Source organism: Trichomycterus rosablanca, chromosome 3 (genome assembly GCF_030014385.1).
Source record: "Trichomycterus rosablanca isolate fTriRos1 chromosome 3, fTriRos1.hap1, whole genome shotgun sequence".
Taxonomy (NCBI): Eukaryota; Metazoa; Chordata; class Actinopteri; order Siluriformes; family Trichomycteridae; genus Trichomycterus; species Trichomycterus rosablanca.
This window is the reverse complement of record NC_085990.1, coordinates 3,684,247-3,709,173: the sequence shown is the minus strand read 5'-3', so window position 1 is coordinate 3,709,173 and position 24,927 is coordinate 3,684,247. Positions and strand designations below refer to the sequence as shown.

The window sequence follows — 24,927 nt, the reverse complement described above, 5'->3', positions numbered from 1 at the left end:
TGGGTTTCCTCCGGGAGCTCCGGTTTCCTCCCACAGTCTAAAGACGTGCAGGTGAGGTGAATTGGAGACACTGAATTGTCCATGACTGTGTTTGATATTAAAAACTAGAACTGATGAATCTTGTGTAACGAGTAACTATCGTTCCTGTCATGAATGTAACCAAAGTGTAAAACATGACGTTAAAAATCCTAATAAACTAAACACACACACACACACACACACACACACACACACACACTCACACACACACACAGTGTTCAGCTCATGTATATACCACTATCAAATGGAATTAACAATAATAGTTGCTCTAATCTAATCTAATAACCCACTTTATCATGTTAAAGTAATTCTAATCAGGAAAAATATCTGTAAATTTTAAAGAAATAAAAGGAAGGAGTAATGAATCATTTAGGAGTGAATCACTTTATAAATGAGCTGTAAAGTTGTTTGTTTATTAGGATTTTAACGTCATGTTTTACACTTTGGTTACATTCATGACAGGAACGGTAGTCACTCATTACACAAGATTATATCGAACACACTCATGGACAATTTAGTGTCTCCAGTTCACCTCACTTGCACGTCTTTGGACTGTGGGAGGAAACCGGAGCACCCGGAGTACGGGGGAGAACATGCAAACTCCACACAGAAAGGACCCGGACCGCCCCACCTGGGGATCGAACCCGGGACCGTCTTGCTGTGAGGCGACAGTGCTGCCCACCGAGCCACCGTGCCGCCCGATGAGCTGTAAATCAGAGTAATGACTAAGAAAAATATTTCACATTTGTTTTCCATGGTACGTCTACGTGTCTACGTGTCTACGTGTACATCTGTTGAACGTTTACTGGGTTGGTTTTGTGTGAAAGGGTGCTGGTCGGTAAGCTGCCGTGTAAAGACAGAACGTGTGAAAGACACAAAATCGTGTAATTACAGGTTTTCAGTGTAAAAGAAGCTTATCGCAGTTCCACCCAGTCCAGCAGTACTGTTTAGTGACAGTTTTAAGCACAGCTCTAATCATTTAGGTACATTTTAGTATAGGGAGGTCCCTATACTATCACGATTTTTCTGTTCCCGATCCCGATCATTAATTTTTGATCCCGATCCGATACCGAGTCTCAAACCGATACTTGTATTTTCTAGATATTGTCTAGATAAGAACTAGATAACACTGTTCACACAGTGCGCACTTCAAGTACATTACAGTTATTCTGATTAATCCAGTGTACATGTTTAACAAGTGAATAGCTCTGCATCCAAGCTATTGCTTAATGTTCTTTTATTTTTACAAAATAAAAGTAAATAAACTTATTGCAGCATTGTAGCAGTAAAACTAGAACACTCAAAATGAAGTGAAGGTTCTTTTTGAGGAAAATCAGCGTCTCTGGCGTGTTAGCGGAGAGCCGGTTCCTCTTCTCATCATATAATAATAAACTCGCTGTATTCGGCCGAGTGTTTAGTTTTTAGGTGCCGTATCAAATTGGTAGATCGTTTGGTTAAATGATATCTGGTTTGTTTGTTTATGAGCCACCGTACTTGTAGGCGTGTTGTAACTAAGCCAATCGGAGTGCTTAATACTAAGATGTCGTTCAGTCTTGTAACATGGTAACGCTGTATGTTATGGTACCTGAAGTTTTCATACTGGGATTAAAAGTTATTGTTTTGTAAACCGGAGTGATCCTGGACTCACACACCATATAAACAGTAAAATTCTACAGTAATGAACGCAGCTCTGCTCCCACCGCCTCGTGAAACGCTCGCATTACAGACGTTACACTTCACTGTTGGACTCTCCGTTTACGACACCTGCTTGACCGCTGACGTAAAACGAAGGATCGGGCTCATGATCGGGCTTTAGTAAAGCCGATACCGATCAGTTAAAAAAACGCCTTGATCGGATCGGGACATCCCTATTTTAGTATAAATGCTAGAGCCAGTTTTTTCTGCATCTCTTGCTCACGTTGGCTCACTGTGGGGTATCGATTATCAGCCCGGTGCTAATTGTCGAAGTGGTGGCGTCTTGATGTGTGTGGTAACGTGTTGCATCCAGGAGCTGGAACAAAAGGTAAGCAGCTGCGACTGCATCTAGTGTGGCTACACACACACACACACACACACACACACACACTACACACACACACTCAAAAACCCGAAGACCAGGGAAATACGGATCTAACAGACTGCTTTACTACAGACCCAGCAGTAACACCCCACCACCCTCTCAGTTACCAGAAAGGACACTGATGAATTGGAGCCAGTTGCTGAAGGCATATAAGGGCAGAGGGTGAGGGGGTGGTGTGCTGAGTGAGAGAACTCATCGAGGACCTGGCATTACAGGGTCACTGCTGGACTAGTCACTTCTGTCAGGCAGAGGCAGCGCGCAGGACACGCCGTACTCAGCTCCTATGAGGATACCGGCTTTTCGTTCACTGGTTTTTGTGCCTTCGGTGGAAGTCGGGATCTATGACAGTCAGAGAAGGTTCGTTTGTGTCCAGCTTGTATTATGTGGTCAGCCTGCACGCGTTCGAACGGAATATTTTCTCCAGAGAGCTTTCTTTATCTGTTGACTATATTTCTAGGTCTCTATAACGTGTTTAAAACATGATCTAGTGTCATATACGCTTGTAAATCAGATTTCTTTCAGTTAGCGACAACAGGTCTTCCTTAAAAATGTGGTGTCATCATTGATGGCCAATTTTTGTGAATGCTTTATCGTTTGGAGTAACGTGTGAGGTACATTAAGTAAGGTAAGGGCAGGGTAAAAAGCTTTCAGGAGCATGTTCAGGACATATATTTTGGGTCCTAGTCTGCCACAGATATACACGTGTGAATTGATTTACTCAAACCTGAGCTGCCTTCTTAAATTTTCACAGCAGATTAACTGTAGTGATTTACAGTTTTCCACTTAATCTCAGAAAGTCAAGCATTCCTATGAAACTATAGAGGCCTAAATGGCAGAACACGAAGACTCTGGTACTACACGTTTGCATGGTGAAAGATTTTAGACCGAATCAGACCAAATATCCCATAAAGTGTGAACAGTACTGTACAGTACACTTAGGAGTTGTATTATAAATACACAGCCTATATAAGACAGCAATAATGTGTGTACAGTGTAAGTCAGTTCACCAGAACCTTGGTGCTCAGATTGAACGCTGGTTTTGCTTTTTCCTAATCGGATTTTTTTTAGTTAGTGAAAACGTAGGTCTTCCGTAAAATTGGCATAAGGGAAATGTGATATAGTGTCATAACTGATGGCCAGTTTGTGTAAATACTTTATAGTTTGTGAAGTAACGTGATTTTAGTGAGGTAAGGTAAGGGCAGGGTGAGGATAGTACATGTCAATAGCATGTTCAGAACGGTCATATTTTTTAGATTTACTCAAACCTGGAAGGCCTATTTATATTTTCACAGCAGATTAACTGGAGTGATTTACAGTTTTCCATCTAATCTCCGAAAATCAAGCGTTCCTATGAAACTATGGAGGCCTAAATAGTAGAACACGACGACTCTAGTACAACTCGTTTGCATGGAGAAAGATTTTAGACCGAATTATACCAAATATCCCTTAAAGTGTAAACATTACTGTACAGCACACTTAGGAGTTATATTATAAGGATATAAATACACAGCCTATAGGTGTCATTCCATTCACCAGAACCTTGGTGCTAGTGTAGATCTTCCTTAAAAATTGTCTGTAATTCTATTGTTTTAAATATAGCATTTAAATACGTTTTGTTTATTTATGGAATATAAAAAATATCATACATGGATAGATAGGACTTATTACCCTGTAATAACCCCCAGTACAAGTAGCTACAAGTGACTCATTCACCATGAATTTATTTCGAACTAATTGTACTAAAAGTTCCCATTAAATTTACTGCTAGTTTGTTAATTTTGTAATATATAGTTTATAGTAAATCTCCAGTTTCTGCTTCAGTATACACATTGCTCAGCATGAATGCGACTTCTGGTATTGTAAAACGATACGCTTGTTATATCGCCCCGCCAGCGTTGGCGCTTTACAGTTTGCAGCAGCCTCGTAGCCATGTGTTGCCGTCGGAATTCCGTTTCACACCTGTCGTCCTGCTAACCGGTGGATAATTGCAGATGACGCCGTTTGATTGACAGCCCAGGTGGAATGGGGGGTGTAGACTGTACTACACGCTAACCAGAACCCAGGGGTTCGGTGAGAGTCGGGGCACGGCTGTCTGCACGTGCATGCCTGCAAACAGATTATAGAAGACGTTTAGATTTCAGTTCTGAAATGAATGTGTTGAATATGTCGTGCTTTTCTCTGTAGATTCCTCGTAGATTAGGAGATGCTAATGTTCAATACCCATTTTGTGCTTTTATCAGTGCTTTTATGTTTGTTTTACTCAGGAGTTCACTAATGTTGGATGATTCAAACTGAAAGTCTTATTTGTGCCACGTTTCAATTGGTCAGATCTGTTTTGATTGTTGTATTTGTTATTTTCCTATTTGCAGTTGGGTGGATATACTTGTGATTCTCAAATTAAAAAGCAATTTGTATATATCTCAGAAGGTCGCTTGGGTGGGGGCAGCGGTGAATAATTCTAGCTCACTGGTGCCTGGATTCAGGGTTTGAATCCCCAAGCGTGCTATCGCCTGGTCGGGCTTCGACATACAGACGTCAGACATGACTGGCAGATATGTCATGGTTTGAGAGGGGATGGCCGAGGTCCCACAGTGGATTGCTTCCTGTCTGGGGTTTGTTGTGCCCAGTGATTTCGGAAAACCTGGTTGCTTGTGTTGTCTGTTAAAGAGACTAAATCATACATACCGGGGTTTTTCAAGCCCAGAGGGTCTCGACACTTGGGTGGGTTGTGGGAGATAAATAATAATAATTAAGTACACAGATTTTAAGAGGCACATAAATGCACAAGGAACTTGTACACAAACACCCTTGTGGAGGCATGTTACATCTTGTAAACCACAGTATGACCAGATTGCCATCATGTTTATTAATTAAGTATATTTCGTTTTGTGTTTCATTTTGATGCATTTGTGTTGCCTGGGTGAACTAAAACCCTGATATTTACACCACAGATTTACAGCATTTAGCAGACGCTTTTATCCGAAGCGACTTACAGTACAGTGACAGTATATCGTCTAAGCAATTGAGGGTTAAGGGCCTTGCTCAAGGGCCCAACAGTGGCAACCTGGCAGTGGTGGGGCTTGAACCGGCAACCTTTAGATTACTAGTCCAGTACCTCAACCACTAGGCTACAACTGCCCATACAGACATGACTGGGTATGTTTTTGTTTGTGGGAGGATGGCCGAGGTTCCACAATGGATTGCTTCGTGTCTAGGGTTTTTTCCCCCCGGTGATACTGGGGAAACTGGTTCCTTGTGCTATTACTGCTTTGTGTCAGTTTTAAAAACCCTGGGTCAAGAGCCAAAAAATGGGTCACAGAGAAAAATGATAGATGGATGGATGGATGGATGGATGGATGGATAGATAGATTAGATAGATAGATAGATTAGATAGATAGATAGATTAGATAGATAGATTAGATAGATAGATAGATAGATTAGATAGATAGATAGATAGATAGATAGATAGATAGATAGATAGATAGATAGATAGATAGATAGATAGATAGATAGATAGATAGATAGATTAGATAGATAGATAGATAGATAAACATATAGATAGATAGATAGATAGATAGATAGATAGATAGATAGATAGATAGATAGATAGACATACACAGATAGATAGATAGATAGATAGATAGATAGATAGATTAGATAGATGGATAGATAGATAGATAGATAGATAGATAGATAGATAGATAGATAGATAGATAGATAGATAGATAGATTAGATAGATAAACATATAGATAGATAGATAGATAGATAGATTAGATAGATGGATAGATAGATAGATAGATAGATAGATAGATAGATAGATAGATAGATAGATAGATAGATAGATAGATAGATAGATAGATTAGATAGATAAACATATAGATAGATAGATAGATAGATAGATAGATAGATAGATAGATAGATAGATAGATAGATAGATAGATAGATAGACATACATACACAGATAGATAGATAGATAGATAGATAGATAGATAGATAGATAGATAGATAGACATACACAGATAGATAGATAGATAGATAGATAGATAGATAGATAGATAGATAGATAGATAGATAGATAGATAGATAGATAGATAGATAGATTCAACTTTATTGTCATTGCTCAGTACAGGTACACGGCAACGAAATGTAGTTAGCCTCTACCAGAAGTGCAAATAGTAGCATTGTGCAAAGAAAAACAGAGAACATCAGTAAACATATCTATAATTAATATCAGTATACAGTTATAACTATAGCTATTTACATATATGAAATTATATCTATGTACATAGTACTATATACATAATACCAATAATAACAATAAGCATATGAATAAAAATGGGTATGTATTATAATAATAACAGTAATAATAATAAAGATTAGTTAGGTACTTAAATAAACAATTTTTAATAGGCACATAAACACATAATGAACTTGTACACAAACACCCTTGTGGAGGCTTTATGTTACATCTTGTAAACCACAGTGGAAGCAGATTGTCACCAATTTCATTAATTAAGTATATTTCATTTTGTGTTTTATTTTGATGCGTTTGTGTTGCCTGGGTCGTAGTAAAAATCAATCGCTTGAAAAAAGTAAAAAAAAAAACCTGATCTTCACACCACAAATCTGTCTGTCTGTCTGTCTGTTTACTGTGAACATGCTTAGTTTTCTTTATACAGTAATGAACTACATGTGCACGTGTCTGTGCTGTATCCTGGAATTCTGTCTCCGTGCCTGTCGAGCCAGTAGTAAAGATGTGACGTTCAGAGTCGAGCGTTCATACGTCGTAACGATAATCGTGCTGATGTCACGGCTGTAGGTATTCCCTTTAAGAATCCACCTGTGCCACACCCAGTCGGGCGAGGAGTAACTCAGATATTTGTTGTGGTATTATCTGCACTTGCGTTAGCGTTTTCTGGTTGTGTGAGCCTGTAGTGAGCGATTGTTTGTAGCGGGTTGGGCAGTTTCCTTAGACGCTTTACCTCAGTGCTGTGAACTTTCAGGTCAGACCACATTCAACACTCTGATGTCGAGACAAACAGGTCAGTGACGAGCGCAAACTGTTCAGTTACACACCAACGCTTGTGACTTAGTGTGTTCTTATACCAGCAGTTTTAATAATGCTAGAACTCATAATGTAATGAGAATATTAGCCAAACGATTATTATGTTATTGTATTATTTATTTATTTATAAGAATACTGGTCTTCATGAAACGTGAGCTGTGTTTCTGGGTTTTTTATGAGCACTGTAAGCACTTTCCCAATACTTTTTTTGGCTGTATGGCTGTATCTGTGCATCAGGATTATTTAGAAATAATAATTTGATTTGTTTTGCAAGTTGCATGAAATAATTCATTATGTGCAAAGTTCACTTGTTTAGTGCCACAGACTTACAGCTCACACCTGATTACTTTCCAGTTGGTTACTGTCTATTAAGGTAATTCAGTCTAGTCTAGTTAAGTTCACTTGCTATCGAACTATTTTCCAAACTGCGCTGATATAAAAACATTGTTATTATAACATACATTCACTTACAGATCAGTGCTACTCAGATTGTGGCTTCTAATGGCTCTACTATGTGTGTATTTTGTACTATTTATTATCAGTAGCAAATAGCTAAGTGGTTTTAATGGAGCCAGAGCAAATAGGCTGTGGAAATAACTTCATATTTAGAAGCATTTATAATGTATTTTTTAAAATTTTAACCATTTTTAAAAAATTTAAATTTAACCTCCCACTTCCATCAACAGACACCCTACCTCTATTAAAACAATATATAAATAGCAAATGGCAGACAGAATGGAACACATTAACACAGAACAAGCTTTATGACTTAAAAATCTGCCAGAAATCATACCCAGGAAAACGTAAAGATCAGGTTATCTACTGTAGATGTCGAATTCGACACACCGGACTCACACATTACTACTTGATAAAGGGGGAGGATGCCCCGCAATGCGAACCTTGCCAATTACCCATCACAATTAAACACATACTAACTGAGTGCCCTAAATACCAAAGGGAAAGACAAAAATTCTCAATAGCTGGAACAATGAAAGACATTTTTAACCTTGGAAAAGCAGAAAAACTTCATTACGGTCATTAAATTAGGAATACACATATAATATCAGAGACTACCTACCGGATACAAAGCAGTAAACACGGCGTTAAACGATAGATAGATAGAACGATAGATAGATAGAACGACAGACAGACAGACAAACAGACAGACAGACAGATTACATTAGATAGATAGATAGACAGATAGATTAGATAGATAGATAGATAGATAGATAGATAGATAGATAGATAGATAGATAGATAGATAGATAGATAGATAGATAGATTAGATAGATAGATAGATAGATTAGATAGATTAGATAGATAGATAGATAGATAGATTAGATAGATAGATAGATAGATAGATAGATAGATTAGATAGATAGATAGACAGACAGACAGACAGACAGACAGACAGACAGACAGACAGACAGACAGACTAGACTAGACTAGATAGATAGACAGACAGACAGACAGACAGACAGACAGACAGACAGACAGACAGATTACATTAGACAGATAGATTACATTAGATAGATAGATAGATAGATAGATAGATAGATAGATAGATAGATAGATAGATAGATAGATAGACAGACGGATAGATTAGACAGACAGACAGACAGACAGATAGATAGACAGATAGATAGATTACATTAGATAGATAGATAGATAGATAGATAGATAGATAGATAGATAGATAGATAGATTAGACAGACAGACAGACAGACAGACAGACAGACAGACAGACAGAGATTAGAATAGATAGATAGATAGATTAGATAGACAGATAGACAGATAGATAGATTAGATTAGATAGATAGACAGATAGATAGATGGATAGATGGATAGACAGACAGACAGACAGACAGAGACAGACAGACAGACAGACAGACAGACAGACAGACTAGATTGATAGATTAGATAGATAGATTAGATAGATAGACAGATAGATTAGACAGACAGACAGACAGACAGATAATCATTTATTTAGTATTTATCTGCAGCAAAACTGTAACTTCTGTTTGTTTAATCATCCAATACACACAAGTTACCTAACGATGGAAAACCAGCTCTGTGTGATTTACACGTGTTAATAGGACGGTGGTCTAAGATCTACTTTCTGAATGAACTTAGGAAGTTCTAATCAGTTCAGCAGTTTTAATGACAATAGCGCTGTAACAGACCCCCCTGCTGTGAAGATCGGTAGGGGTCTGGGATCACAGAATCAGGTTTATCGCTACTTCCAATAATGGCCACATTAATTCATTATTTTCATTATTTTGGCCACCCAACATTTTGTAGTTTTGTAGTTTTGGCTTGGTTAAGCATCCTGCATACACCGAACCGTAGCCTAGTGGTTAAGGTACTGGACCAGTAATCAGAAGGTCACTGGTTCAAGCCCCACTGCCAGGTTGCTGCTGTTGGGCCCTTAAGCAAGGCCCTTAACCCTCAATTGCTCAGACTGTTTACTTTAACTGTAAAGTCGCTTTGGATAAAAGTGTCAGCTAAATGTAAATATAAACATCAGTAAACGTAGGGCAGTGATAGCTCAGTGGTTAAGGTACTGGACTAGTAATCTAAAGGTTGCCGGTTCAAGCCCCACCACTACCAGGTTGCCACCGTTGGGCCCCTGAGCAAGGCCCTTAACCCTCAATTGTGTTCAGTCATAACTGTAAGTCGCTTTGAATAAAAACGTGTGCTACAATTACTGACTGTAGTCCATCTGTTTAACCTGCCTTCACCCTGTTCTTCAGTGGTCAGGACCCCCACAGGACCACCACAGAGCAGGTATTATTTGGGTGTTGGATCATTCTCAGCACTGCAGTGACACTGACATGGTGGTAGTGTGTTAGTGTGTGTTGTGCTGGTATGAGTGGATCAGACACAGCAGCGCTGCTGCAGTTTTTAAATACCGTGTCCACTCACTGTCCACTCTATTAGACACTCCTACGTAGTCGGTCCACCTTGTAGATGTAAAGTCAGAGACGATCGCTCATCTATTGCTGCTGTTTGAGTCGGTCGTCTTCTAGACCTTCATCAGTGGTCACAGGACGCTGCCCACGGGGTGCTGTTGACTGGATGTTTTTGGTTGGTGGACTATTCTCAGTCCAGCAGTGACAGTGAGGTGTGACAGAAAATGACCTTTATCTGGCTATGATAATGAAAGTATGCTGTCTTCATCACCAAATCTGAAGCTGTCAGTTCACAGTTTCCATGAATAATGGGATAATTTGCCCAAATCCAAGTGTGCATCACTTGTTTTCAGGAAGACTTCATGCCAATGTGAATGTAACCTAAAGCTGCTTTTACAAAGAGATTCTGCAGTAACTCTAATAACATGTTTTCACTTCGTCATTATGGGTAATTAAGTGTAGATTGATGGGTAAAATGGCAATACGGTTTTATAGAGGTGTCCAGGTTTGTTTGTCCAAGCAGCCCTCCACCCCCTCAGCCTTTGTAGACGAAATGTGCTGACGTGTTAAATGATGTAAATTCAGAGTTTCAGTTTTAACTTCCCGTTTCTCTGGTAGGTCAAATGCAGCATAAGCAGAACATAAGAAAATGCTCATGGAACCACATTTAGCTATATGCGTTCTTAGTTTTGTTTGACCACTCTTCTGTACATCTCGGTTAAATGGTCATGATAACCAAAACTGTCTAAAATACACCACCATAATGTATTTTTAGTTTTGTATAACTTGTTTGTAATGCGGGTGCTTGGGCGGCACAGCGGTAAATTACTTTAGCCCAGCTATAGCAGGGATCCAGGGTTCAAACCCCTAGCAGTGCTATCGACCAGTCAGGCATCTACATCCACATACAGACATGATTGGCTGTGTCTGAGAGGAATATGGCCTAGGCACTATAACGGATTGTCCAGGGGGTGTTACTGTATCACACCCAATGACTTTTGGGAATAAATGAATGCTTTTATTGTCATCTAAGTGTGAGTATTTAGGTATCATCTGATCTTCAGAAAAGTAGTATCATTAGTTGTATCATTTTAGTGGACAGTGGGAGCCTAGTTGGTAGAGCTTTGGGCTTTCAACCGGAAGATTGGCGGTTCAAATCCAGGCTCTGCTATGCAGCCACTGTTGGGTCCTTGAGCAAGGCCCTTAACCCTGTCTGCTCCAGGGGCGCCGTACGATAGCTGGCCCTGTGCTCTGACCCAAGCTTCCAAACAAGCTGGGATACGCGAAGACAGAATTTCATTGTACTGTACACGTGTAAAACATATCCTGACAGAATGCCAAGCCATCAAAGATATTTTACAGAGACACTAATATGAAAGACCTCTTCGAACGCAATAACACACAAAAAAATCCTGCATTTTTTTGAATTACCTAAAGATTAAAAGCCAAATATAGTACATTAACTTTCACTTAGCTTAAATTTGGTTTTGATCCCACCTCTAATGCCATGTACATAGCCTAATTGAGCTGGAATGGCAATAAACACAAACAAAAACACGTGTATACGTATATATGACAAATAAAGGATATCTATCATATGAGAAAGTGAAAACAAATGAATTGGGACGTCCCTCGTTGCATTACTTAATTATTTGAAACATGTACTCTGTTTTATAACGAGTTTTGTAAATAAAAAGAAGTGCGAAGAGGAAGAAGCGGGTTTTATCTGCTCACAGTAAAGTCCCCGTCGCTTGAAGTTGCTGTTTACTGCTCTGATTTGGTGAAAGGTTAGACGGTAGCAGCTGAGAATCAGAGCTCGGCCTCTCGTTCCCCTTCCTGCTCTTTCTGTCTTGCCAGGAGAAATGCTGCCCTTGCGTCGTTCTCCCCCACCCGCCCGGCATCGGTTTCCTCTTTTGATTTGTTATTCAGCTCCTGTGTGCTGTGTACTAAAACATACATTCATCCGTTCCACTTCACCGTGCTATAGGATGAGCATACGCTAAACATAGATAGTGAATATGGGGGGGTGGTATGTGTATGTATGTGTATATACATTGGTCAGCAGCTGAGTAGCCATGTTGAAGTGACCAAGTGCCTGTCGGTCATGGAACATGAGACAACAGGCTGAAAATATCCTGCAGTTGGTGCTGGCAGTACAACCCAAGGTTGAAGTAAATCACTGGAGAGATTCCCACAGAGCACGGCAAGTGCCATTCGAATGAGCGCTCGAACGGACGCAGCTTCGATTGACCCAGCAGTGTGTGGGTGTCTCTTATTTTTTATAGTTTTACACCTTTTTTTAAATATAATTTGGCTAAATTGTGTAGATTATTATTTTGTACAGTTCACACTACACGACTGATCGGCGATAGGGGGTCACACACTACACCATCTATCACCAACTGGAATCGCGGGCGAGCTTCTCTGGTCTCCCAAACTACGTTTTGTCACGAAAACAAACGCGAGAAGTGACGAGGGGTTTAACGATACCACGTCCAAAAATGCACGTCAACAAGTAGCGAACGATCGAAGTTTGTGCGCTGATGTGCAGCGTAAAATCAAGTAGAAAAAAATTAATGAATCTGAGTGGATTTGGCTGCGTGACCAGCATGGATTGTTCTATAGTGAGTTGGAGGTTAATGAATATTTTTTGCAATGCAGCGTGGGTGTTTTGTAGAGAACGATAAGATCAGAAATACTGTAAAACGTGTGTGTGTGTGCTGATGTATTCTGATATAAACTATATTACGCCCCTGTCCCACCTTTTTACACGCCTCCTCTGCGTTTCCTCTCACACCGTATCTTGCGTTCTCATTGGCTGTTCGACACAGCACTCATTGCCGGTCCGGCAACTCATATCCAGATATTCGACGAGCTAGAAATCTCGCTTCAGCCGGTCGGATCGAGTTGTTGAGTAGTTCACACATAGCGATCGAGAGCCGAGTTTCGATCGCCGAGCGAACGCCGAGTTGCTCCCGAGCCGGCAAATCTAGCGCCGACCGGTCGCCGAGCGAAAATCGTGTAGTGTGAACCAGGCATTATCCATCTGGTCATTTCCAATTCCCGATTGTGAATTCGCTGCGGCTTGCACAACCTATAGTCCGAAGGAGAATCGGATCAACAAATACTCCCTTCGATGTGTCCAATCTGTGGCCGCTTCTTATCACCTGTCGGCCCCCCTCCATTCCATTCCATTTAGACCACTGCACCACCCAAGCACTGTTTTTTTGTCTTTAATAAATAAATAAAAAAGGGGAGTCAGATCACGTACCAACAGCTTTACCTTTTTTGAGCTAATGTACGATGTCTGCACTAGAATTTTTAACTATGAATTTACATATACTGTCTAAGCAATTGAGGGTTAAGGGCCTTGCTCAAGGGCCCAACAGCAGCAATGGAATGGAAATAAACGTTAACTACCTTTGTAATACCATTTGATTTGCTTATCAGGTTCGTCTTCAATTGGTGGAACAGTGGTAGCCTAGTGGGTAGAGCTTTGGGCTGTCAACTGAAAGGTTAAGAGTTGGAATCCCAGCTCTGCTATGCAGCCACTGTTGGACCCTTGAGCAAGGTCCTTAACCCTGGCGCCGTACACTGGCTGACCCTGCGCTCTGACCCCGGCTTCCAAAAACAAGCTGGGATACGTGAAGACAGAATTTCACTGTACTGTACACCTCTGTATGTATATACGACAAATAAAGGCGCTCTATTTATATTCTATTATTTTTAAATGGACACGGAGCATTCTGTTGCTGCGTCTTTCCTAATTACATTGTCATTTCTGGTCTCAACCTCTGAAATCTTGTAACGGACCCACCCACCTGCTGTTAACTGTTCCTTAATGGGAGCACAGATTACAGTATTATGCCCACCTGCCATGCCATTAATGCGCAGCAAGTGGGCACGGAGAAGCAGATGAGTAAGTGCCGGTTCCTTAAATTGGCAGGCCATGAGGTCAGGATTATAAAAGGATGCCTCCACCTCCAGCTGCACCGAATTAATGCTTAAAGCACCAGTTAAAGATGAACAGTGTTCATAACCGACCCGTGGTTAGGGTGCTATTTACGAGGCACAGTCGTATTCGGCAGCAGGCTTGTGTGCAGTTCGGTACACAAAGATTCTGTTCCAAGCTGGAAAGGTGACGGATTTCTTGTCGCCACCTTGGCGCGGGTTCAAGCGCTGGCTCTTATCTCTAAGCTCCAGGCTACTCTGCCTCCAGTCCCAGCTAGAGATGACAAAACTGGACTCTCTCTCTCACACCCTGCAGAGGAGATTACATGTACTCACACTCACGCAGCGGCACAGAGCGGTGTATGCCCACACATGGATGTGGGCCTTCTGTGCTTATCCGAGTGGAACTCGGGCGCTTCGGAGCACGTCGGTGCGCGACGGATCGCAGCAATGCTCGGTTTGATAGGGATTCTGTGAGAAGGTAACGTTTAAAGATGGTGGCACTTCAGCAAATCTGTGTTTCACTTTTTAACCGACGATCACAATCAGAAGTCATTACTGGTGAGCAGTAACAGGATGACCCGGTGCCCTGCCAGTGTGCATTCCTGCTTGTGCCCAGTTAGTAGATTATCTAATAGAAGAACAGATCATATTTCAGTCAGTGATGGTTATACTTTTAATTGGTTTAGTAGAAATATTGATCAAATATTTATGTACAGCATCTCTTTGTACTATCGGAACTAATGACAGAACTTAAACAGGGTGGATGGTTCCCTATTTATTTATTAATAAATTACCATATAGGAGCACTTTGTAGTTCTACAATTACTGACTGTAGTCCATCTGTTTCTCTACATGCTTTGTTAGCCCCCTTTCATGCTGTTCTTAATTGGTCAGGACCCCCACAGAGCAGGTATTATTGCAGTGACACTGACGTGGTGGTGGTGGTGTGTTAGTGTGTGTTGTGCTGGTATGAGTGGATCACACCTCACTGTCATTGCTGGACTGAGAATAGTCCACCAACCAAAAACATCCAGCCAACAGCGCCCCGTGGGCAGCGTCCCGTGACCACCGATGAAGGTCTAGAAGATGACCGACTCAAACAGCAGCAATAGACGAGCGATCGTCTCTGACTTTACATCTACAAGGTGGACCGACTAGGTAGGAGTGTCTAATAGAGTGGACAGTGAGTGGACACGGTGCGTAAAAACTCCAGCAGCGCTGCTGTGTCTGATCCACTCGTACCAGCACAACACACACTAACACACCACCACCATGTCAGTGTCACTGCAGTGCTGAGAATCATCCACCACCTAAATAATACCTGCTCTGTGGGGGTCCTGACCGTTGAGGAACAGGGTGACAGGGGGCTAAAAAAAGCATGTAGAGAAACAGATGGACTACAGTCAGTAATTGTAGAACTACAAAGTGTTTCTATATGGTAAGTGGAGCTGATAAAGTGGACAGTGAGTGTAGAAACAAGGAGGTGGTTTTAAGCCTAGCTTTACCCACTAGGCTTTCCCTGTACATCAGTTAAAACAACAATTAGAGCAACTTGCAGAAATTTTCACAACATGCATTAAGAGCTCTCACATACATCTCTTATAACTTTTAATTATTTACCTTTTCACATTAGTTGTTTTATTCCCAGATGAAAGTGGCTTATTCATTATTTACAGAGCATTAAAGTTTAGAATGAGATTGACTACAAAGCCTATAGTGGACAGTGGAAGGCATGAGATGGCTGGTATGGACCCTATTTTGGACCCTAATAAATATTTAATAATGCAAGAATGAGAAATTTGGACATGTTGTTTTAGTTTGGATCAGTGGTTAAGAACAGGGTAGCTAGTGGGGTAAAGGGTGGTGACCGTTCCGCTTCAGAATATTAGAATTCTGTCTTTTGGGTAAAATGTGGGCATTCGGGTGGCACAGCGGTCAAATGCAGTATCACACCACTGCAGATTGTTCAAACTCCCGAGTTAAAATCTTAGTAGAACTACCGACCTGGCCGGGCGTCCACACAAACCCAGCTGGCTGTGTTTGCAGGAGGGGAGGTCGGACAGGGTCTTTTCCCATCTCCGGGATGGTCTGGGTGCTTTTGCTAGTGGGGAGCAAGGTCAAACTCCAAGCTTTCCCACTGAACACTCAGAAAAATACATTTTTTATATAGTATATATTTTGTTTATGCATTTTCTCCCTTTTCCTCCCAACATTAGCGCGTCCAATTCCCCGGTTGCGTCACGCTTCCTCTCCGCTAATGCCGACCCCGGGTCTGATTGAGGAGAACGAAGCTAACCCACGCCCCCTCCGACACGTGGGCAGCAGCCGTACGCATCTCGTCACCTACACTTGACGAGTGCGTATGCGGATCAGCACTGTGTACGGAGAGACACACCCTGATCAGCGCACTCCTTCAGCCAGCGGAGGTCGTAATCCCTATCCGGCTTAATATCCCACCCCTATAGGAACAACAGGCCGATCGTTGTTCATGTGGCCGCTCGGCCCAGCCGGCAGGCAGAGATGAGACTCGATACGATGTATTCCAGATCCCAGCTCTGCTCTGGTGTTCTAGCTAGCGCGCGAGTTGAGTCTCCCATTCGCAGTTGACCGGGAAGGTGCGCACCATCCTATGATCAGTGGAAGATTGATTTATTGATTGATTGATTGTACAGTATATACCTGGGGTGTGTAGTGTCTAAGTGCTAAGAACATTGATCTTTCTGTAAGGTTGTTTAGTGCTTGTTGGAAATAGAAGATCTTAGTGGTTCAGAAACCATGTCCTGGCATTTAGATACCTGAAGAGATCGACTATTTTTTTCCATTTTATTGCACCCTGTGACTTTCGAATGGTTGGTGTGTTCAATGCTTTGAATAGTTTATCCACTGGACGTAGCAGCCGTGGTCTGCGAACTGTGAACTTCAGTCTAATCCGTCCTTCCATGTCTTGTCTGACCAGGCAGCAACTTATTCACAGGCATTGAGAAGCAGAAGCAAACGGAAGTGGTCTGGATTAGTTGAGAGGTAGAAAGGCCTCAGACTGCTTTCAGATAAAGATGGCTTTTCATTTACCCTGGCTCCAGAACACAATCAAGACGAATCAGAAGCAGCACGGCCTGCGTTCCTGATGGCTGGACGAGTCCTCCATCCTGTCGACACGTCTCCTTTAACTGTAGAGAAAGACCAGTCACCTTAGAAGTGTGTCGTAGTGCAGGAAGCTTTGCATCGCAGAATGTGAGAAAAACTGCACCATCAAAAGTAAAAGCTAATAGTTTAAACTTACCTTAAAGGGGAACGATCAAATTGGTGCACGGCAATGCCTATTTCATAACAATAGACCATGGCACGGTCAGGGATCCAGCAAATGTTGGGCTGCTGTTATTGTTGGTTTGTTTATTAGGGTTTTAACGTCATGTTTTACACTTTGGTTACATTCATGACAGGAACGGTAGTCACTCATTACACAAGATTATATCAAACACAGTCTTAGACAATTTAGTGTCTCCAGTTCACCTCACTTGCACGTCTTTGGACTGTGGGAGGAAACCGGAGCACCCGGAGGAAACCCACGCAGACACGGGGAGAACATGCAAACTCCACACAGAAAGGACCCGGACCGCCCCGCCTGGGGATCGAACCCGGGACCTTCTTGCTGTGAGGCGACAGTGCTACCCACCGTGCCGCCTGGGCTGGGCTGGGCTGGGCTGACTAGATAATAATAATAATAATAATAAATTTTATTTATAGGCGCCTTTCAGGACTCTCAAGGTCACCGTACATAAAAGAATAAACATACAAACAGCATAAAACAGCAATAAAAACAGGGAAAGAATTTTAAAAATATATATAGTCAAGAGAACAGGCTAAAGACTGTATGCTGTCCTAAACAAGTAAGTTTTGAGGCGTGATTTAAAAATGTCTAGAGAGTCAATATTACGAATGTCTGGTGGGAGGGAGTTCCAGAGACGGGGAGCCGAACGGCTAAAAGCTCTAGACCCCATGGAAGTCAGACGGGCTGGAGGGACAATAAGACTAATGGATAAGGAAGATCTAAGGGTCCGGCTGGGTCTATTTATATGAAGGAGCTTGGTGAGATATGGAGGAGCAAGATGATGGATAGCCTTAAAAGTGAGCAGTATAAGTTTATAGTCAATGCGAAATTTAACAGGGAGCCAGTGGAGCTGTTGAAGAACGGGGGTGATGTGATGAATGGATGGGGTTCTAGATAGAGTTTGTAATTAATAAATAAACGTTTGTATTGAGTGCTTGGTGTGCGTGTCTGTGACGCCCGACCGGCTGATAGTACCGCTGAGATTTGAACCCTGGATCTTATTTTACCACCACGCCAAGCAAGTGCCCTATTAAAGCTAGTGATGAGTGGGTCCAACTTGATTCAGATACACAATTGCCTGATGTGAGAGCAAAACATACACACGAATGCATTCAATTTAAATGCATTTCAAATGTATTTATTTGTTTTACCTCACATAGAAACAGGAAGCAGCAACAGCTGTATTACTTTCATTCAAATGAGATATTTGGAATGCAAAACTGAAATGAACATCTTATACACTGATCAGCCATAACATTAAAACCACCTCCTTGTTTCTACACTCACTGTCTATTTTATCAGCTCCACTTACCATATAGAAGCACTTTGTAGTTCTACAATAACTGACTGTAGTCCATCTGTTTCTCTACGTGCTTTATTTCGCCTGCTTTCACCCTGTTCTTCAATGGTCAGGACCCCCACAGGACCACCACAGAGCAGGTATTATGTGTGTGTTGTGCTGGTACGAGTGGATCAGACACAGCAGCGCTGCTGGAGTTTTTAAACACCGTGTCCACTCACTGTCCACTCTATGAGACACTCCTACCTAGTCGGTCCACCTTGTAGATGTAAAGTCAGAGACGATCGCTCATCTATTGCTGCTGTTTGAGTCGGTCGTCTTCTAGACCTTCATCAGTGGTCACGGGACGCTGTTGGCTGGATGTTTTTTAGGTTGGTGGACTATTCTCAGTCCAGCAGTGACAGTGAGGTGTTTATAAACTCCAGCAGCGCTGCTGTGTCTGTGAATGATCCACCACCTAAATAATACCTGCTCTGTGGTGGTCCTGTGGGGGTCCTGACCACCGAAGAACAGCATGAAAGGGGGTAACAAAGCATGCAGAGAAACAGTTGGACTACAGTCAGTAATTGTAGAACTACAAAGTGCTTCTATATGGTAAGTGAAGCTGATAAAATGGACAGTGAGTGTAGAAACAAGGAGGTGGTGCCAAACTGCAGAAATTAAATATCTAGTATTTGCTTTCAAGTCAGTAAAAACAATAATGTATGTGATGGATACGACTTCCACGCTGCTGTTTGTCTGGAGTAGCGAGTCTGCCTCAGTTTCCAGTCTCCAGTCGTGCCGATGTGTACGCAGTCTGGTTTGTGTGTATATATAGAAGACTATTTTAAGGCTTTTTTGAAGGCAGAGATAGATATAGTAGGTTTTAAAGCGATCGTAGCCCACATGGCTATTTTGGGGTTGCAATAAGCTCATTCATGCTTGCGTTCAGACAGACGCGTGAGTACGGAGGTCTGGCTCCCTCACACAGCCCTCGTGCTTACTGCTCGTTTTCACCGGGTTTTATTTTTACCCGAGGTGCTGGATTCACAGGCGTGTGGACTATGTTCATACCCACCGACGAGCTCACGATTGAACACGAATTTTATGCATAATAAACGTAATATCACGGCCGCGCTGTGGACCTGCGCTCGTGCCGACGTCAGCCGAGCCGAGGCTGTCCCCGGGCCCCGTCCAGCCGAAGTGTACGCTCGCCCGGCCCGCCTGCGTGTCGGGTCGATTTGTTATGACACGCAGCGCGTTTAGTCGGCGAGGCAGCATCTTGCCGTAGGCTGGCGAGGAGCACCGACGCGGTCGTGATTCCTAATGAAGCTGACGCAGCACAGCTCACCTCCTACTGCTGTCAGGGCTCTACGGTCCCGAGGCTGCTGTCCCGTCTCTCAGGAATCACAATCGCCGTCGGTTTTTATTTTCCAGAGCTGATTCTGTGCCAATACAGTGGTACCTCTAGATACGAGCTGCTCCACATACGAGCTTTTCGAGATCCGAGCCGAGGCTCGGACAAAATTTCTGCTCTAGATACGAGCCCAGATCCAAGATACGAGCCGGGCTGGAGCTTCGGGGACGCTACCGCTAGTTTGCGCGTCGGCGCAAGGGAGCCGTTTCAAAGGAATTTCCCCTACTACTACTACTACTACTAGTGTTACCTTTTTCTGATTTATGTCTCTCGACCGTGGTCGTGACGACTCAGGGGAGCTGTTTCACCTGTTAGCTCCTGGGCCAGAACGGTGTTTTGCTTTATTCCCAACTTTTAGTTCATTTTCACTGCAAAGACGAGTCAAAAACAGGATTACCTCGAAGCACTCTGTGTTTATTATAACAGTTTGGGTATAACACCGAAAATTATACTGAGTGGCCGCGTTAAATAAAAGAAAATAAATATAAACGGTGTTAAGGAGCGAGAGGAGAAAGTTTAACGTGCGTTAAACTACAGCACACAGCGACTACAACAACATGCAATACAATACCCATAATGCAATGTGTTTTCAAAACATTAACCCCTTACTTTCCCAACACTAGTACAGTACTCGCTACATTTTCTTACTGTTTTTTATACATTTTTATTTTATTTATTTATTTTGTTATGTTTTATATGTTTATGTGTTTTTCTTAATTAAAAACGTGTATTTTTTCATAATTTACGATATTTTGGGGACTTGTCAGAGGGCTGGAACGGATTAATTCCATTTCCTTTATTTTAAATGGGGAAAATTAGTTCGAGATACGAGCTGCTCTACTTACGAGCTCGGCTCTGGAACGAATTAAACTCGTATCTAGAGGCACCACTGTATTCCACATCTGAAGAACTATTCTATTATATTCATGCATTTTCCAGTTTTATCCAGTTACCCAGTGTGTTTTCTTTACTTACTGCAGACCACAACCCTAACCGAGGAGGCCTGTACCTTAACACACACACTCCGACACGTGTGTAGTAGCCAACCGCTTCTTTTCACCTGCACAAGGCGGCCTCACACAGGAATTAGTATCGCATACGAACACGTAGAGTCACACACAGAGGCCTCAGTTGCAGCAGCAATGAGGATTCCTCTCAGCCCCCCCCACCCTTAGACATAGCCATTCAAGTCTGTGTAGTCTATCTCTATCTGTTTCTTCCTGACACAACTCTCCTTATCTCCACTCTCCGCCTTGTGACCAGCACTGAGAGTGCACTGACAACATTCTGTACATAAAATCAATACAATTGTGCAATAATAATAATAATTATTATTGTTTTTTTCTCTACTGTGATATCAGTTACGCTGCTCTGTTTTGCTTTATTCAAACCTTGTGTATACACCGATCAGCCATAACATTAAAACCACCTCCTTGTTTCTACACTCACTGTCCATTTTATCAGCTCCACTTACCATATAGAGGCACTTTGTAGTTCTACAATTACTGACTGTAGTCCATCTGTTTCTCTGCATGCTTTGTTACCCCCTTTCATGCTGTTCTTCAATGGTCAGGACCCCCGCAGGACCACCACAGAGCAGGTATTATTTGGGTGGTGGATCATTCTCAGCACTGCAGTGACACTGACATGGTGGTGGTGTGTTAGTGTGTGTTGTGCTGGTATGAGTGGATCAGACACAGCAGCGCTGCTGGAGTTTTTGAACACCTCACTGTCACTGCTGGACTGAGAATAGTCCACCAACCAAAAACATACAGCCAACAGCGCACCGAGGGCAGCGTCCTTTGACCACTGATGAAGGTCTAGAAGACGAGCGACTCAAACAGCAGCAATAGATGAGCGATCGTCTCCGACTTTACATCTACAAGGTGGACCGACCAGGTAGGAGTGTCTAATAGAGTGGACAGTGAGTGGACACGGTGTTTAAAAACTCCAGCAGCGCTGCTGTGTCTGATCCACTCATACCAGCACAACACGCACTGACTACAGTCAGTAATTGTAGAACTACAAAGTGCTTCTATATGGTAAGTGGAGCTGATAAAATGGACAGTGAGTGTAGAAACAAGGAGGTGGTTTTAATGTTATGGCTGATAATTCCGTTGTATTACTACAGTGACAATAAAGTTTATCTTCTTTAGCTTCATTCTTTTGCACTTTTGAAAGTAAGCGACCTTCACTGACTGACACGATTGAATCTCATATAATATGCTCTCCCAGGGCATGTGCCACACGAGCAGAGACATCATGAGCATTTTATTATAATTAGATAGAATCTCAAACTCCTCCGGACTGTCAGTGAGGTTTAAAAGAGAATTTATTTAGATTTTTTTGTGTTTTCATGCTTATTAAAAGCTCAGTATTAAGTAAAGGTCATGATTTAAACTAACTTCTCTTTTCTCTTTCCTAGGTTTAACTCCTCATCTTCATTCTAATCATCATCATCATCATCCCCATCATCACCAGGTTTTTTCTCGAGTGGGTTTGGATTACCGTGGAGACGCGGCGCGGATGATTTACAGCCTGAGCAGAGCGTGATCTGAAGGCTCTGCCGGGAGGCCTCGCTCTTTCCTTCCTTTGTTCGCCGGTGGGGGAAGAGCTGCAAGCTCAGCTGCTTCAGACAGGTGGGACGGGCACAGCGAGCGAGACGACGACGACAGGCGCCTAGTTGCCATTTGTGGTCCTGCAGACTCCTCGGGACAGGCGCGACCTTCACGAGCTCCACCCTGCCCCCACCACAAGCCAGCCAATCACAGCAGCCATGGGGAGGAAAAAGATCCAGATTCAACGAATCACAGACGAACGGAACAGACAGGTGAGACGTCAAGCGCATGTTGTATCGTTGTGGGTGCAAGTTTGTCGCTTCACAATCTGGGGGACACGTGGGGTCTTGTTCGAATCCCAGGTGTCCAAAGAAGCACAGTTGGCTGTATCTGAGGGTGGGAGGTCATTTGGGCTTCATTAATACTGTACAGTTAAGTGAAATGGTGTCAGTTTGCAAATCATTAATTCTACACTTAATGGACAAAAGTTTTGGGACAGCCCTTCTAATTTTTGATTTCATGTGTTTCAGACACAACAATTGCTGACAGGTCTAATACATTAATCATATAAAGGAAACTAGGGCTGCAACTAATCGAGTATTCTATCGATTATTCCGGCGATTAATCGAGTAATCGGATAAGAATAAAGAGCAAAAATAAATACGTATAAGAGTAAATGACGTGTCTCTCAAAACAAACTGTACGTTTTTATTCCTTCTGTACAGGATAGTTTAAAGAAAACATTTTGATATGAAACAAAAACAAAATACATTAAAAATAAATCAAATTACTTTTAAAATGTAAACAGGCAACCTAAAACTAAGGCATAAATAATAACAAACGATAATACATAAACATAAGCCTCTAATCTGTGCAACTTGTAGAACTAAAAGTTTCAGCTACAGCTCACGCAGAACATAAAGCTTTAATATATATATTTTTTTTTTTTCCAGCTTAAAATGATCTCAAACTTCCTGTAGTTTTCTCTGTCTGGTTCTCTGTTCGCCCCTCGCTTTTCTCTCTCTCTCTCCATTCTGCAGTCCGCGCTATCAAATCTCGGCTGCGTCCTAAATCGCACTTCTATACTGAACAGTACGCGCGAGCGGCGAGCGTGTCCAAAAAACGTAGTATTCATTGACCTGTACGTGAACAGTACCCGGATTACGTCCTGTTAGGTACTGTTTAAGCGTGAGATCTCGGACGCAGCCCTCGGCTTCTGACCACAGCGTGGACGCGTCGTGCAGAAGTGTGAAACACCGCGAGCCGTATATAGCCGTATGGATTAAACGACGCCTCGATGCGAAACATTTGAATCGATGATTTTTAGTAATCGAATTACTCGATTTTCTCGAGGAATCGTCTCAGCCATGAAGGAAAGTATATGCTTCCATCTGCGTAGCAACAGTGTAGGGAAGGTCCTTTCCTGTTCCAGCATGACTGTGTCCCTGTGCACAAAGCAAGATCTATAGAAGCTCGGTGGCCTGCGTAGAGCCCGGATCTCAACCCCACCAAACAGCTTTGGAATGAACTGGATCATCTACTAGGGATTTCTTGACCAACATCAGTGCCCAGCTATACAGACAATCTTTTGACTGAACATACTGGTCAGAAGCCTCCTTAGAAAAGTGGCTGTTGTTCTGGCTGAACATTTAGAGGTCACTCTGTCCAGCAAGCTCTTGGTTAGCGTCCAAATACTTTTGGCCATATTGATTATTTCTGCTTGAGCACGATAATATTAAAGCTGCACAATGTTAAGGCCAGTCGACCTGTTAGCTCTCGGTCTCCTTTGTGTGTACAGAGGAGCCAGAAACCAGAGCTCAGATTGTGCACATATGGAGTCTTAGGCGGCTTTGAGATGATTAGCATTTTGCGCTTCGTTCACCGTGAGGCCGAACTGGCAAAACCAAATTCATACACAATACGGAGAGTATTGAATTGATAGTTGCTTTGCATGCAGTTTTGTATGAAATATATTTTAGTTTAAAACAATAAAGCGCTGCGACAATCGTCAACTCAAAGAATGAATTAAATCTTGTTAAAGAGCTACGAAGACACGATGTGGTTCCAGGATTAGATTGCTATCTCTAAAGCAAACTCAGTCTAGATTTAAAGCAATTCCATGTTAGATTTAAAATGAAATTAAACGATTCACGGATTTATGAAACGGTGAGAGTCAGTTTCACTCCGCTTCGCCTTTGCGTACGTCATATAAACAATCTGTATCTTTGGAGGCGCTTTAAAAAGGGTCAGTGGTTAATTTGGTTAAAGTTCAGTCAGATTGTTAAAAAATGCGT

At 42.2% G+C, this 24,927-nt stretch overlaps 1 protein-coding gene across 6 annotated transcripts in view; it reads left to right on the top strand.

The window, feature by feature from the left end:
* mef2d (myocyte enhancer factor 2d) overlaps positions 1–24,927 on the top strand; it is a 106,583-nt gene that overhangs the window by 30,705 nt on the left and 50,951 nt on the right. For 5 of the 6 annotated variants that reach the window (XM_062992465.1, XM_062992462.1, XM_062992464.1 and 2 more), the window contains exon 2: positions 22,501–22,905. In XM_062992465.1, coding sequence (XP_062848535.1) covers positions 22,852–22,905 — 54 coding nt within the window. In that variant the 5' untranslated portion in view covers positions 22,501–22,851. Of the gene's footprint in view, positions 1–2,406; positions 2,477–22,500; positions 22,906–24,927 lie in introns of those variants that run through there. The other variant, XM_062992461.1, reaches the window with a different exon arrangement.